The sequence below is a fragment of the Macaca nemestrina genome, chromosome 3, assembly GCF_043159975.1.
Source record: "Macaca nemestrina isolate mMacNem1 chromosome 3, mMacNem.hap1, whole genome shotgun sequence".
In the NCBI taxonomy this organism is placed as follows: Eukaryota; Metazoa; Chordata; class Mammalia; order Primates; family Cercopithecidae; genus Macaca; species Macaca nemestrina.
The window spans coordinates 75,820,862-75,837,649 of record NC_092127.1 but is presented as its reverse complement, the minus strand read 5'-3'; the positions used below and the strand labels follow the sequence as shown (position 1 = coordinate 75,837,649).

At 38.3% G+C, this 16,788-nt stretch overlaps 1 protein-coding gene across 50 annotated transcripts in view; it reads left to right on the top strand.

Annotated features, from left to right (window-relative positions):
- LOC105486421 (ankyrin 2) overlaps positions 1-16,788 on the top strand; it is a 698,368-nt gene that overhangs the window by 657,809 nt on the left and 23,771 nt on the right. For 33 of the 50 annotated variants that reach the window (XM_071093154.1, XM_071093147.1, XM_071093165.1 and 30 more), the window contains 4 exons: positions 88-213; positions 2,946-3,068; positions 5,345-5,377; positions 7,342-7,363. In XM_071093154.1, coding sequence (XP_070949255.1) covers positions 88-213; positions 2,946-3,068; positions 5,345-5,377; positions 7,342-7,363 — 304 coding nt within the window. Of the gene's footprint in view, positions 1-87; positions 214-2,945; positions 3,069-5,344; positions 5,378-7,341; positions 7,364-10,089; positions 16,288-16,788 lie in introns of all 50 variants that reach the window. The other 17 variants (XM_071093129.1, XM_071093131.1, XM_071093127.1 and 14 more) reach the window with 2 other exon arrangements.

Sequence of the window (16,788 nt, the reverse complement as noted above, 5' to 3'; positions counted from 1 at the left end):
AAGTTCCAAGTAGTACTACCACTTCTTTGTGTAAACAACAAGTTGTAATTGCAGCTACTTTATTGTTATTTCTCTGTTTTCACTCAGGTGTTAGAAGGAAAACCCATCTATGTTGATTGTTTCGGCAACTTGGTGCCATTAACTAAAAGTGGCCAGCATCATATATTCAGTTTTTTTGCCTTCAAAGAAAATAGACTTCCTCTATTTGTCAAGGTAATACATATATGGAATTTCGTGATGTCTTTTTTTCAAGATCAAGGAAGAATTTGACTTCTTTAGTAACAGAAAACTTTTGCTTTTCAGTCATCTTCAGAGTTTTCTTTTTAACCATATTTGTAATGTTTTACTGCCCTGGGAAACCAATCATTTTTATTTTTGAGGGTCAAAGTCAACCTGAATTTTTATAGACTATATTTAAGGATGAGAACAGGACAAATAATAGCCAACTCATTAATTAGGCACAGTGATCAGTATTTTCCAAATTTGAAGGAAAGTCTATTTATCTATTAAAACTTTTAAATATTTATGCTTAGATTTAAAAATATATGTGAACTTCACAAGTGTGGAGATCAAAAGAGTTCTAAGTGGCAACTTTTTATAATAAAATCTCTCAAAAGACCCAGGTCTCACTTAAGCTAATAAGAAATTATCTCCGATAGAGCTATAGACTTGATATATTTTCATAAATTCATTCAATAAACAGCATGGAGACATGTGTGTGCATCTCTAAACAGAGACAACAAATCCCTAATCCAAGTTAGGGATTTGAGGTGATATATGCAAGTTTCATTTTAGATTCCAATCTATAAGGGATCACAAATGAATGAATAAGAGATTCAGGAAATAAAAAGGAGGTAATAATTCTACTCTGCTTTATTTTCCAAGCTCATTTTTCTTGTTTCTCACAATTTATTTCGCTAATCTAGCGGTCCTAACGCTCAATCCTATCAGATATAGGCTGGCTTCTGTCTTTTTTTTTTTCCAGTCCTACTTCACCTACTCATTTCCAATTGTTCATCAGCAATGACTCTTTTTATTTTAACCCTTTATTTTCTTTCCAAACATGTGTTTGCAAACCTCTTATTGAGTTTTCCAAAGATCTCTACTGAGTCTCTCTCATTGTGCCATTTCTGGTTCAATTGTTTTGCCTGACTGATGATAGATTCTTACAGATCACCACATTAAGCAGTAACTGCTTGGGGTAATAGATCCATTTAACATAGACAGCTATATAATTAAGCTAATGTTTGATATCATTGGTGTGCAGAATCATTCTCCAAACAACCCAATAAAAAATGAGCAAAGTGCTTCAGTAGACATTTATCCAAAGAAGATACACAGATGGTCAATAAGCACATGAAGAGATGTTCAACAGTGTAGGGAAATGCAAATCAAAACTATGAAGAGATACCACTCCATACCCATTAGGATGGCTATTATTAAAACAAACAAAAAGAAAATAAACAAATGTTAGGAAGGATGTAGACAACTTGGGGCCCTAATACATTGCTGGTGGAAATGCAAAATAGTGCAGCCACTTTGGAAAACACTACAGTTTTTCCTCAAAAAGTTAAATATAAAATTAGCATATGATTCAGCAATTCACTTCTCAGTGTACACTGACAAGAATTTAAAGTAGAGACTCAATTACTTGCACACCAATGTTCTTAGCAGTGTTAGCCATGGTAGCCAGAATGGAAACAACCCAGAAGTCCAAACGTCCACAAACAAAATGTGGTATACACATGTAGTGGAATACTATTCAGCCTTTAAAAAGAAGGAAATTCTAATTTGTGCTACAATATGGTAAATGAAATAAGCTAGACACAAAAGGACACATATTGTATGGTTTCACTTATATGAGATACCTAGGGTAGTCAAATTCATAAAGAGAGAAAGTATTTTTTTAATTTATTTTTTTGACCTCTCCTTGAAATGAAATAAAGATAGAAAGTAGAAGAGTAGTTGCTAGAGACAGGAGAAGGGGAGAATGGGGAATTATTGTTTAATAGATACTAGAATTTCAGTTAGGAAGATTAACAAGTTCCAAAGATGGAAGGTAGTGATGATTATACAATAATGTGAATGTACTTAATGCCACCAAACTAGACACCTAAAAATTATTAAAATGATAAGTTTTATGTTACATATATTTATTACAATTTTTTAAAAAAGGAATGAAATTCTGACACATGATACAATATGAATGAACTTGGAAAACATTATGCTGAGTAAAGTAAGGCAGACATAAATACTATATGGCTCCATTTCTACACGTTCCTAGAATAGGCAAACGTATAGAGACAGAAAGTAGAATAGAGGTTATTAGGGGCTGGGCAAGAGGGCAATGGGGAGCTGTTGTTCAATGGGGACAGTTTCTGCATAGGATGAAAAACGTTCTGGATAGAGGTAGTGCTTATACAACTTTGTGAATGTGCTTAATGCCACTGAATTTTCTGCCTCAAAATAGTAAAAATGGCAAATTGTATGTTATGTATATTTTACCACAATTATTTTAAGAGCTAAGTTCTGAAGACCTAATGTACAGCATTGAACTATAGTTAATTGTATGTAATGTATTACATACTTGAAATTTGCTAAGAGAGATCTCAAGTGTCACCACACAAAGGGGGTTGAGGTGGTTGATATGTTAATTAGTTTGATATGCTAATCATTTCACAATGTACACATATATCAAATCATCACATTGTACACCTTAAATATATGCAATTTTTGTCTACTGTACTTAAATAAGACTGAAAAAGAAAGCTGAATGATTTTTAAAAAGGCTTTCCAAATGGTAATAGGAAAAGAGAAAGGAAATCCTTAGAGTTCTTACCTAGCGTTAACAAATGAATTTTACTTTCCCTTTTCAAGCATCATCTAGTTAAAGTAAATACTGCACGTCAAATATGGGTGAAGCATGTATGTCTGTCTTGTTCAAGGTACGCGATACGACTCAGGAACCCTGCGGACGACTATCATTTATGAAGGAGCCAAAATCCACAAGAGGCCTGGTGCATCAAGCTATTTGCAACTTAAACATCACTTTGCCGATTTATACAAAGGTATTGTAAAATCTGCTATAGTGCAATTCAGGTAGTGTAGGAATTGATTTTTAAATCTTGTATTAGGTCAGTGCAAAAGTAATGGCAAAAACAGCAATTACTTTTGCACTGACCAAGAAAATGAATACAAACAAAGACTGAATGAAAGCACATGTAATAATCACGTTTGATTCTCTGTCAAATTTACAATTTCCACTTAAGAAAAATCATAGTGCCACCTGATTTCACATTAAATGCACTTTGATGCAAAAATTCTATTAATACACAATGGGCATGGAAGTAAGAAAATGTGACTTCAGATTTAACTTTTTGAAGAAATTTTTAAAACTAATTGGCTTTTCTTCATTATTGTTTTCATGTGCTTTCCTGAAACCATACTAGCACATTTGGCCCTATGAAAATATTAGAGTTCATCAGCCTCTGTTTACTACCAATTCACAGGTGGCTTACATATTATTAAATTCAGAGCTGCCCCGTGATATTTTATTTTTTCTAAGTAATTATTAATTTTCTAACTTATCATATTTTAGGAGTGTATAAACTGGTGTGTTGGTGCACATCTGTAGTCCCAGCTACTCTGGAGGCTGAGGTGAGAAGATCACTTGAGCCTAGGAGTTCAAGGGCAGATTAGGCAACATAACTTGTGTAAATTGTTAGTTAGAATAAAAAATAGTAGAAATAGTTGATTAGTAAAAAACATATCGCCATGTTATGAGGAGTAGATTTAAAACATTGTTGAAAAGAAAAAATACATTAATTCTGACCCCAAGTCTACCTACAGGAATTATTTTCTTTTCAAACCTCTCCCCATCACATAATTCCTTGAATACTCTGATGAAATCAAAGAAGACAACTAAATCAATTAAATGTTGTGGATAATTTATGTTTCATTCTTTTAAACTTTTTTTAACCAATATTTCTTTTGAATAGGAAGCTCCCACATGGCAATCTATAGGTGGATGCAGAAGTTGTCAGTGTCTATATAACAGGTTGGGCAGGGTGATGAGTGGTGGCTGCTGAGACCTGGAGGGGAAGTAGGGATATATTTAAAATCCTAAATCTTGACATCAGAAAACAAAAAATGTCCCATATTTCTTTTTCCCCACCACAATTGTCAAATTTTATATTTGCTTAATGAATTATTCTTTGTAAATAGAGATCAACCATATAGAGAAAAGCTCGTAGCATTAGGTTTGACATTGTAACATTTTATTAAATGAATAAAATAAAATATTATTTATATATGTAAATATACATTTTATTCCAAGAATTAAAATATAGAAATGGGTATGTCAACCCAAATGAGCATAATTTCATTGCATTTTGATGGTGCAGAATGTGTTTTGGGGTTTGTATTGCTGATTAGTAGTGAGTCAGCGGAGGCAGTATGCCAATAAGAGCCACAAAGAAATATGTACTGCTGCGGGCAAGCCACCTGAGTGTTACAGAAAGATGACTGAGCTTTGGCTGATTTCAGTGAGCTTTCAGTGTGCTCTAAGAGAAAGCATTAACTTTATTATTACATTTTATTTCTAAGTCAAGACATAGCGGACACAGCTATTAATGCTGTGATAGTCCAGTACAATTTTCTAATTTGTAACTCAAAAAGAAAAAAAAATGCCAGAGATTGTATATTGAAAATATACCTTAGTATTTAGTAGCTCTTGGCTGGGCACCATGGCCCACACCTGTAATCCCAGCACTTTGGGACACCAAGGCAGGAGGATCGCTTAAGTCTAGGAGTTCAAGACCAACCTGAGCAACATAGCAAGACCCTGTCTCTATTAAAAAAAAAGAAAGAAAGAAAAGAAAGAATTTAGTAGCTCTTTGTTAGAATAACGCTTCTAAATATTACCTGTGTATTGAAAATTTTTCACCATATATATAAATATACACGCTTATTTGTAGCTTTTAATATTTTCAACCAATATCTGTAATGATTGGGATATTATCATCACTATTTCTAAAGACAAATGCCATCCACTTCATTTAAGATCAAACTTTGAGACTGCTGTGGTGACCTAGTATCTGAAATTAGTAAATTTATAATATTGGTTCTTTTGTCTCTTGAATCTATAAACTTTGTATTTAAGCCAATCCTCTTTTCTGCCTGTCTTCTATAAACTGTTAGTAAGAAAAAAAGAGTATGCTGACTGTATGCTTGCCTGTTGATGCTTGTTGAAAGGGTATTTATTTACTCTTTCCTTTTCTTCTAAATACTCTCTACTCTTCCTTCTCTCTTTTTTCCATCTTGCATGGCATCTTGGGGCGGAAAGGAATCAGAGTCAGATCAAGAACAGGAGGAAGAGGTAATTTTATGACAGTGTCATTTGTTAACGGCTGTGTCATTGCTGTAACCACTAATAAGAGCACATAGTTAACCTGTGTTCTTAGAAGGGGTAGGCGGTTCTTCTTAGTATTTAAAGGGGCACAATTTCACTTAACCTCTCTAAGCCTCTGTTTTCTCATCTTGTGGAGCAACTTAAGGGAACAGCAAAGTTTCCCTATAAACTGTTGCCATGTCTCTATGCAACACTATCTTTCTCCACCAACTACTGAGAGCTAAACCATTATCTCAGGGGTTCTTAGTCGGAAGACATCTAGTGGTTGAAACTCTTTTTATATTAAGATGTTATTAATGTCTTAATTTTTAATTAATTAATTTTTAATTGACTACATTTAGTAAAATTTACATTTTTAATGTACTAAGACATTATTTGCCTTTTAAACTTCTATATCCTCACAAACTATAGAGGAATCTTCCAGAGTCTATACTACATGTGATGACATTGCCACTCTGGCAATTAGTGGAATGTATGCTTGCATACTCTTAGGTTCTAGCATTTTCTTAGCCTTCATTTGTAATACAGGTATCTGTTTATACATATCACTCACCATCAGAAGTTTTTCAGACTCCTCAGTACTTTTGGGGAGTGTAAAGGGGCCCTAAGACCAAAGAGTTTGATAAACACTGAGACCAAAAAACTTTAAGAGGCATATAGTTGATTCCTTAGGCTATAATATTATAATGCAGAACTATGCTAATAATAAGAATTTCTTATAAAGTGGGATCTTTACTAAGTGTTGCACATGCCTCATCAATATTGATCTCTCACAACCACCTATGAGGTGTTTGTTATTAAATATTACATTATAGATGAAGAAAGCAAGTCTTAGAGAGGTTACCTTGAATAAATAGCTATATGAATTAAACCTGCTTCAATATTTAAAGCAAATGTGTGTTTGTCTCCATTATAAAGATCTGCAAATGCCCAAATATTATAATAGAAATGAAAAACATAATTGGAAAACTTAAAATAATGTATTTGTTTCTAAGACAGACAGATGCATATGTTATTAGTTTTATGTAAATGTTTTCAAATATACTAGTTTTCTTTTTTTAAATGTTATTCCAATGCATTCAAAATAAAAAATATAAAAATATATAATAAATACACTTATACCTACCAGCTTAAAATGTAAGACCTTATCAGTTCAGAAGATGCCCCTGGATTCACTTTTTTTCTGATACCTTGGCAATGGAGCAGGGTGAGAAGGGTGATTATAGACTCACTGTCCTGCCGTACATAGCCATATACACAACCGACTTAAGACTGAAGTCATTCTTTCCCTCAACTGCACAGTCACTCTTTGCTTCACATACTCCGTTTCCTTCCTGTACTCAGTGACCCTACCACCACAGCTGTTAAAAATGATAGGGAAGCCAATTTTGCCCTGTTCACAAATCACTTTTTTTTGTTAGATGATTTTCCTACTGAATACTTTCTGGAACTATTCAGGGCAATAGATCCAGTTCATATTCTTTTCAGTATCTGGAATGCTGACTTATTATTAATGATAATGAAACTACTTCTGTAGAACATATCACCCTAGCATTGCTGTTTCTCATCCTTTCCTTTTTCTCCACTAAATGGAAACTTATTATTTAATACTGACTTCACCCTTTTTCTGACTTATTCCCTAATAAATATGTATCCCAACATCAAAACCAGCCTGGGTCATATCTTCCCAGGATTAACATGCTAGAAAGGACTTTCTACCTGTAGTGTCTAGAAAACAGAAGTTTTTTTTCCAAAGTCAGGATAAGAATCATGGAGACTGTCAGGAAAAACTGTAGCAAATTACTCTGTCCTTCCTATAGCTATGGTGTCACCAACATGTATAATTACGGATAGGAGCTTTTTGTGCACACCAGGGGCTATCAGCCAAGGCAGTATTTGTAACCATTCAATTTATGTATGTTTTCTTTCAGATCGATATGACATCAGAAAAAAGTAAGAATTTAAAGAAAATTGAGTTTGTCTGAAAGCTGGCTACCATAAAAAGAAGCATGAATTAAAATGCAAGCTAGTTGCTATTACTAACCACTATAGTAATTAAATTTTTATATTATCCTTATTAATCATTAATATATTTATAAAAGCAGCTTGGCCAGTTAAATTACAAATATACCTGATTTGCGAGCTAATTAGCAGTAAAATGCAATGATTATTCATCTAAGCATTCACTTTCTTTTGACATCCTTGTTAACCCTGGTATTGCTGTTATGCTTGTTTAGAAACCCACCCTACCGTTTTGTCCATTTGTTAGCATAACATTGTCATCTCATTATTTTTTAAGCACTGACATGACAGTATCACTTTGTATGTAATGCAATAGTGACTTCTGTAGAGAGCTCATTATTTTTGTAGGATACACCTGCAAAAGTGATACTGTCTAATAGTTCTTAGCTGAAGCTAACCCCATCCAATGCCTGCCCCTTCCCCCATCCCACTCTTGCACTTTTTACTGTGGTGAAGTGTAACCAACGTCTATAGAGCTGAGGTCTAACAGACTTCTGTGAAAACTTTCTGAAAACAAAACAAAACAAAACAAAAATAAACAAAAATGAAGGGCCAAGAATGCAAAAATTAAAACCCCCTGGATAAAGTTACTAATCACAACAGCATATTATTATAGGGCTAATTTTAAATAATGATGCAAATCCCAAACCTGATCTAGTAGGGAGAACTGTTTTTTACAGACCTTAAAAGAGCTGTCGTAGAACTCATTTCAGGTTTGTAATAGCCAATTAACATTTTAGTTTGTTGGACTGTTTCTAGTGACTCTCTGGCTTCTTATGTGGAAGCTCCAGTTGAATTTTACAGATTTCTGCTTTCGTGCCCCAAATGCTTTTTAAAAATATGATTTTTAAAGTTTATTGAATATCAGTAAATTTTATTTCAGGGTTTATTTTGATTTGCTGTATTTCAGAGTATAGTCCTAAAATGAGAAAACTTAGAACCATGTTCAATATGCTCATTTGGTCCTATACAATGATCTGAGGGCTTTTTTTAAAAAGTCCTAGGACAATGTAATTTACTACCAGGTTTTTGAAGTTGCTTTGAATGAGGCTTACCTTCATGTTAAAGCATTATTCAGATCTGGAATATTCACATATTCACATACTGTATCTCCTCAACAAACACAGATTCTCCCAGGAGAAGGCACTTTTGTTTATATGACATGTCACATTGCCTTCATTGATTCCTTTTTTTAAGTGATTTTACTTTATTCTCTCACTTTCTTCTTCAGAACTACTCCATTTATTTAAATGGCCTCTTACTTTGCTCCCCGATACAAACTAGTAAGAATTAAAAATTAATTCATCCATATGGCTCAATTGTTAAAAAAAAAGAAAAGAAAGAAAGAAAAGAAAGATAAAAAATGTTACCATGTTGCTATAATGCCATGGATTTTCCTGAAGGATTTCTAGGTGTTTTGAGTGTTTCAGAAGTTTTAAATACAGACTCATGTTTGCTTTTCTTTTAAAGATAATCATTAGATTATTTTCATCTATGTATAAACTGATCTCTAAAGAAGGGCTCTGTGGAAGGGACTCTTACCTGAAGTCTTTTTATGAGCACATTTTAGAAGAGTTTACTGAGTTTTCTTCCTTACCTTTAATGGGTATAAGCCCCCACAACCTAAGCCTCCAATATACCACCTTCAGCAGCTTATGCATGGACTCGTAGAGAAATAAGTACACTTTGCCACAGTAACATTTTACATATCTGTTCTAAATTCCTGCCATCCTCCTGCCCATGCGTTTCAGCAAGGCCGCCTCTCCCAGCAGTTTTACTCCACCTTTGCTTTGCATGGAAATAACTTGGCTTACATAAACTGTGTGTGTGTCCTGTGTGACTGTCTCTGACTTGGGTTGCCATGCATCACATTTTAACTTTGGACTCACTTATAAGTTTAATCACAATTGTTGTTTCTGTTGTTTTTCTTTCCTTTCCTTTATTTCCCTCCTTGGTCTTTCCATTCTGTGTCTCAACAAGGAGGTTGCTCCAAGGAAAGGACCATGCCTCTTAGCACCAGACTGTTTGTTTCATTGTTAGGTGTGAATTTCCCTTAGATGAAATGCCGGTTTGCAGCTGATTCAGATATATTTTATATAGTCTTTGTATATTGGTAGAACTAAACATACTGAATTTCAGATTTTTATATGATTAAAAATGTATATACATCATTAGATGTTTTTCTGAGCTTGCTACTACTGGCTTTCTCCTAGAGGAAATCAACTTTCTGCAATTTCTAATGCTTTTTTTCTTATTTTTTTTCATGGTTTTTTTTTTTTCAACATTGATCTGTAACGTCTGAACAATCTTGAGATACCTCTGTGTAATTTCACTGCGTTCTTTGTTTTGATACGTAGTGTTTTTTTTGTGTGCGTATGTCTTGTTTTAGCTTTGTTGTATGTGTGGATGTGCTACAAGTGAGAAAAATTAAGCAAGTTATTTCCTGCTCATTTTTCCTTTTCAGTTGTTTTTTTTCCGTTAGCCTTGCTTTGCTCTTGTACCCTGAGGCCTTGTGGATCTACCATTCCCAGCCCATTTTGTTGCCCCTCCCACCACCACCACAGGAAAAGACGCTGTGTCGTTTCAGTCCTGATTACATTTGCCAATATATTTTTTGATTTCCATTTTACTTTCAATGTTTTTCATTCACATCAAAGATGATGAGACAGAATCTACAGAAACATCTGTCCTGAAAAGTCACCTCGTTAATGAAGTTCCTGTCCTAGCAAGTCCGGACTTGCTCTCTGAAGTTTCTGAGATGAAACAAGATTTGATCAAAATGACCGCCATCTTGACCACAGATGTGTCTGATAAGGCAGGTTCTATTAAAGTGAAGGAGCTGGTGAAGGCTGCTGAGGAAGAGCCAGGAGAGCCTTTTGAAATCGTTGAAAGAGTTAAAGAGGACTTAGAGAAAGTGAATGAAATCCTGAGAAGTGGAACCTGCACAAGAGATGAAGGCAGTGTGCAGAGCTCTCGGTCTGAGAGAGGATTAGTGGAAGAGGAATGGGTTATTGTCAGTGATGAGGAAATAGAAGAGGCTAGGCAAAAAGCACCTTTAGAAATCACTGAATATCCATGTGTAGAAGTTAGAATAGATAAAGAGATAAAAGGAAAAGTAGAGAAAGACTCAGAGCAGCTACAGACAGTTCAAGATAAGGCAGGGAAGAAACGTGAGGCTCTGGCTGTTGGCAAGAGCTCTGAAAAGGAAGGGAAAGACATACCCCCAGATGAGACACAGAGTACACAGAAACAGCAAAAACCAAGCTTGGGAATAAAGAAGCCAGTAAGAAGGAAATTAAAAGAAAAGCAGAAACAGAAAGAGGAAGGTTTACAAGCTAGTGCAGAGAAAGCTGAACTTAAAAAAGGTAGTTCAGAAGAGTCATTAGATGAAGACCCAGGTTTAGCCCCTGAACCTCTTCCCACTGTCAAGGCCACATCTCCTTTGATAGAAGAAACTCCCATTGGTTCCATAAAGGACAAAGTAAAGGCCCTTCAGAAGCGAGTGGAAGATGAACAGAAAGGTCGAAGCAAGTTGCCCATCAGAGTCAAAGGCAAGGAGGACGTGCCAAAAAAGACCACTCACAGGACACATCCAGCGGCATCACCCTCTCTGAAGACAGAGAGACATGCGCCAGGGTCTCCCTCCTCTAAAACAGAAAGACACTCTGCTCTTTCCTCTTCTGCCAAAACTGAAAGGTACCCTCCAGTATCACCATCAAGTAAAACTGAGAAACACTCACCTGTGTCTCCCTCTGCAAAAACGGAAAGACATTCACCTATGTCATCTTCGAGTAAAACTGAGAAACACTCACCTGTGTCACCCTCGACTAAAACTGAAAGGCACTCCCCTGTGTCATCTACAAAAACAGAAAGACACCCACCCGTTTCACCTTCAGGCAAAACAGACAAACGTCCACCCGTATCGCCCTCCGGGAGAACAGAAAAACACCCGCCAGTATCGCCTGGGAGAACAGAAAAACGCTTGCCTGTTTCACCGTCCGGAAGAACGGACAAGCACCAACCTGTATCAACAGCTGGGAAAACCGAAAAGCACCTGCCTATGTCACCTTCTGGCAAAACAGAAAAGCAACCACCTGTATCCCCCACTTCAAAAACAGAGAGGATCGAAGAAACCATGTCTGTTCGGGAGCTGATGAAGGCTTTCCAGTCAGGTCAGGACCCTTCTAAACATAAAACTGGACTCTTTGAGCACAAATCAGCAAAACAAAAGCAGCCACAAGAGAAAGGTAAAGTTCGGATAGAAAAAGAAAAGGGGCCGATACTAACCCAGAGAGAAACTCAGAAAACAGAGAATCAGACAATCAAACGAGGCCAGAGACTCCCGGTAACGGGCACGACGGAATCCAAAAGAGGAGTTCGTGCTTCCTCTATAGGAGTTAAGAAAGAAGATGCAGCTGGAGAAAAGGAGAAAATTCTGAGTCGCAAAATACCTGAACCTGTTCAGTCAGCACCTGAAGGAGAAAGCCACAGAGAGAGCGAAGTCCCCAAAGAAAAGATGGCTGATGAGCAGGGAGACATGGATCTCCAGATCAGCCCAGATAGGAAAACCTCCACTGACTTCTCTGAGGTCATTAAGCAAGAGTTGGAAGACAATGACAAATACCAACAATTTTGCCTGAGTGAGGAGACAGAAAAGGCACAGCTTCATTTAGACCAAGTACTCACTAGTCCTTTCAATACGACATTTCCACTCGACTACATGAAAGATGAGTTCCTTCCAGCTCTGTCTTTACAAAGCGGTGCTTTAGATGGCAGTTCTGAAAGCCTAAAGAATGAGGGGGTAGCCGGCTCTCCGTGCGGCAGTCTGATGGAGGGGACCCCTCAGATTAGTTCGGAAGAAAGCTATAAGCATGAGGGCCTAGCAGAGACCCCTGAGACAAGCCCAGAAAGCCTTTCTTTCTCACCAAAGAAAAGTGAGGAGCAAATTGGCGAAACAAAGGAAAGCACCAAGATAGAAACCACCACAGAAATTCATTCAGAAAAAGAGCATCCCACAACCAAAGACATTACTAGTGGCTCTGAAGAGCGAGGTGCCACAGTCACTGAGGGCTCGGAGACCTCTACTGAGGGTTTTCAGAAAGAGGCCACTCTAGGCTCTCCCAAAGACACAAGCGCTAAAAGAAAAGATGATTGCACAGGTAGCTGTAGTGTAGCATTAGCTAAAGAGACACCCACAGGACTGACTGAGGAGGCAGCCTGTGATGAAGGTCAACCTACCTTTGGTAGTTCAGACCACAAGACACAAGCTGATAGTGAGGCTCAGGAATCCACAGCCACCTCAGATGAGACAAAGGCCTCACCGCTGCCTGAGGCTTCTGTAAAGACAGATACAGGAACTGAATCAAAGCCTCAGGGAGTCATTAGAAGTCCCCAAGGGTTAGAACTTGCACTCCCTAGCCGAGATAGCGAAGTCCTCAGTGCTGTGGCTGATGACTCATTAGCAGTGAGCCACAAAGACTCTCTGGAAGCCAGCCCTGTGCTAGAAGATAACTCTTCACACAAAACCCCTGATTCTCTGGAGCCAAGTCCTCTGAAAGAATCCCCTTGCCGTGACTCTCTGGAAAGCAGCCCTGTTGAACCAAAGATGAAGGCTGGAATTTTTCCAAGTCACTTTCCTCTTCCTGCAGCTGTTGCCAAAACAGAACTCTTGATGGAAGTAGCCTCTGTGCGGTCCCGGCTACTCCGAGACCCTGACGGCAGTGCTGAGGATGACAGTCTTGAGCAGACATCGCTCATGGAGAGCTCAGGGAAGAGTCCCCTTTCTCCCGACACTCCCAGCTCCGAAGAAGTCAGCTATGAGGTTACACCCAAAACCTCAGATGTAACTACACCAAAACCAGCTGTGATTCATGAATGTGCAGAGGAGGATGATTCAGAAAACGGGGAGAAAAAGAGGTTCACACCTGAAGAGGAGATGTTTAAAATGGTAACCAAAATCAAAATGTTCGATGAACTTGAACAAGAAGCAAAGCAGAAAAGGGACTACAAAAAAGAACCCAAACAAGAAGAATCCTCTTCATCCTCTGACCCAGATGCAGACTGTTCAGTAGACGTGGATGAACCGAAATGTACAGGCAGTGGGGAGGATGAAAGTGGTGTCCCTGGGTTAGTAACTTCAGAGAGCAGGAAGGTGTCTTCCTCCTCAGAAAGTGAACCTGAGTTGACACAGCTAAAAAAAGGTGCTGACTCAGGCCTCTTACCAGAACCAGTGATTCGAGTGCAACCTCCTTCACCACTTCCATCAAGCATGGACTCCAATTCTAGTCCAGAAGAAGTACAATTCCAGCCTATTGTTTCCAAACAATATACTTTCAAGATGAATGAAGAGATTCAGGAAGAGCCAGGTAAATCAGAAGGAGAAAAAGATTCTGAATCCCATTTAGCTGAAGACAGTCACGCTGTTTCCACTGAAGCTGCAGATAATTCTTTTGATAAGCTAAACAGAGACACTGATCAGCCAGAAATCTGTGGTGGCCATGGGTGTGAGGCCATGAGTCCTAGCAGCTCAGCTGCTCCTGTCTCTTCAGGTCTGCAGAGTCCAACTGATGATGATATTGATGAACAGCCAGTCATCTATAAAGAATCATTAGCTCTCCAAGGCAGTCATGAAAAAGACACAGAAGGAGAAGAGCTTGATGTTTCTAGAGCAGAATCTCCACGAGTAGATTGCCCCAGTGAAGGCTTTTCGCCTTCGTCCTCTTTGCCTCATTGTTTGGTATCTGAAGGAAAAGAATTAGATGAAGACATATCCACCACATCTTCTATTCAAAAAACAGAAATCACAAAAACTGATGAAACATTTGAGAACTTACCAAAGGACTGCCCCACTCAAGACTCATCCATTACTACTCAAACAGATAGATTTTCCATGGATGTTCCTGTGTCCGACCTAGCTGAGACGGATGAAATCTATGATCGCCAAATAACTAGCCCTTATGAAAATGTCCCTTCCCAATCTTTTTTCTCTAGTGAAGAAAGCAAAACCCAAACAGATGCAAATCACACCACAAGTTTTCACTCTTCTGAAGTGTATTCTGTTACCATCACATCCCCTGTTGAAGACGTTGTGGTGGCAAGCTCCTCTAGTGGAACTGTTTTAAGCAAAGAATCTAATTTTGAGGTCCAGGACATAAAAGTGGAATCCCAACAAGAAAGTACCTTGTGGGAAATGCAATCAGATAATGCCTCTTCATCTTTCGAGCCTACTATGTCAGCTACAACAGCAGTTGTTGGTGAACAAATAAGCAAAGTCATCATCACAAAAACTGATGTGGATTCTGATTCTTGGAGTGAAATTCGGGAAGATGATGAAGCTTTTGAGGCTCGTGTGAAAGAGGAAGAACAAAAGATATTTGGTTTGATGGTAGACAGACAATCACAGGGTACCACCCCTGACACCACTCCTGCTAGGACCCCAACTGAAGAGGGGACCCCAACAAGTGAGCAAAACCCATTTCTGTTTCAGGAAGGAAAATTGTTTGAAATGACCCGAAGTGGTGCCATTGATATGACCAAAAGGTCGTATGCAGATGAAAGTTTTCACTTTTTCCAAATTGGTCAAGAATCCAGGGAAGAGACTCTCTCTGAAGATGTGAAAGAAGGGGCTACTGGGGCTGAGCCCCTACCGCTGGAGACATCAACTGAATCACTAGCACTTCCAGAATCAAAAGAAACAGTGGATGATGAGGGAGACTTACTTCCAGATGACCTGAGTGAAGAAGTAGAGGAAATACCTGCTTCAGATGCTCAACTTAACCCCCAAATGGGGATTTCAGCCTCCCCTGAAACACCGACAAAAGAGGCTGTTAGTGTAGGGACCAAGGACCTCCCCACCATGCAAACGGGTGATATGCCTCCTCTGTCTGGTGTAAAGCAGATATCCTGCCCCGACTCTTCTGAACCAGTTGCACAAGTCCAGTTAGATTTTTCCACAGTCACCAGGTCTGTTTATTCAGATAGGGGTGGTGATTCTCCCGATTCTTCCCCAGAAGAACAGAAATCAGTAATTGAAATTCCTACTGCACCCATGGAGAATGTGCCTTCTACTGAAAGCAAATCCAAAATTCCTGTAAGGACTATGCCCACTTACACCCCAGCACCTCCATCTGCAGAGTATGAGAGTTCCCTTTCTGAAGATTTGCTATCCAGTGTAGATGAGGAAAATAATGAGGATGAAGCAAAACCAAAGTCCAAACTCCCTGTCAAAGTACCCCTCCAAAGAGTTGAACAGCAGCTGTCAGATCTAGACACCCCTGTCCAGGAGACAGTGGCTCCTCAGGGACAGGACATGACAAGCATCGCACCAGATAATAGAAGCAAATCTGAATCTGATGCTAGTTCTTTGGACTCAGAGACCAAATGCCCAGTAAAAACCAGAAGTTACACTGAGATAGAAACAGAGAGCAGAGAGAGGGCAGAGGAACTTGAGTTAGAATCAGAAGAAGGGGCCACAAGACCAAAGATACTTACATCCCGATTGCCAGTTAAGAGCAGAAGCACCACATCTTCCTGCAGGGGTGGCATGAGCCCAACAAAAGAAAGTAAAGAGCATTTCTTTGACCTTTACAGAAATTCCATAGAATTCTTTGAGGAGATTAGTGATGAGGCTTCCAAGTTAGTGGATAGGCTGACACAGTCAGAGAGGGAGCAGGAACTAGTTTCAGACGATGAAAGTAGTAGTGCCCTGGAAGTATCAGTAATTGAAAATCTGCCACCTGTTGAGACCGAGCACTCAGTTCCTGAGGACATCTTTGACACAAGGCCCATTTGGGATGAGTCTATTGAGACTCTGATTGAACGCATCCCTGATGAAAATGGCCATGACCATGCTGAAGGTATTTGCCAGCCACTGGGATTCCCTGTGCTACGCATGTCATAAAATTGATATAGTTTTTTTGTATGTTGTTTTATTTGATGATTTGTGTCTCATTTTCTTTAAGCTTTCTGTAGTGGCTAATGTGTTTGTGTAAGCCCTTTGTGTTTTGTGCTTTCTTTGTATACTCTTGTCTAAGAAAACAATCTCAAGATTGAGTAATGAGAATGCTTATGGAAAACATAAACATAATAACCAGGCAACAGTGATCTTGCCTTTCTTTAGCCTCTGCACGTAATAAGGCCATGCGAGCTTTGAGTTTTGTTGTTCTGAAGTCCCGAGCTTAGACTCAAATTAAGCACTTTTGCACATGAATATATTGTATTTTGTTTCATAGTATGAAGACTCATTGCTTTTCTTCTTACCTTTGCATACTTTAAAATAATTTGTACTTACAATTTTGTAATCATTAGGAAGCCATTTGCTTGAGAAGATTTCACATAACATGAAATTCTAATTGTTG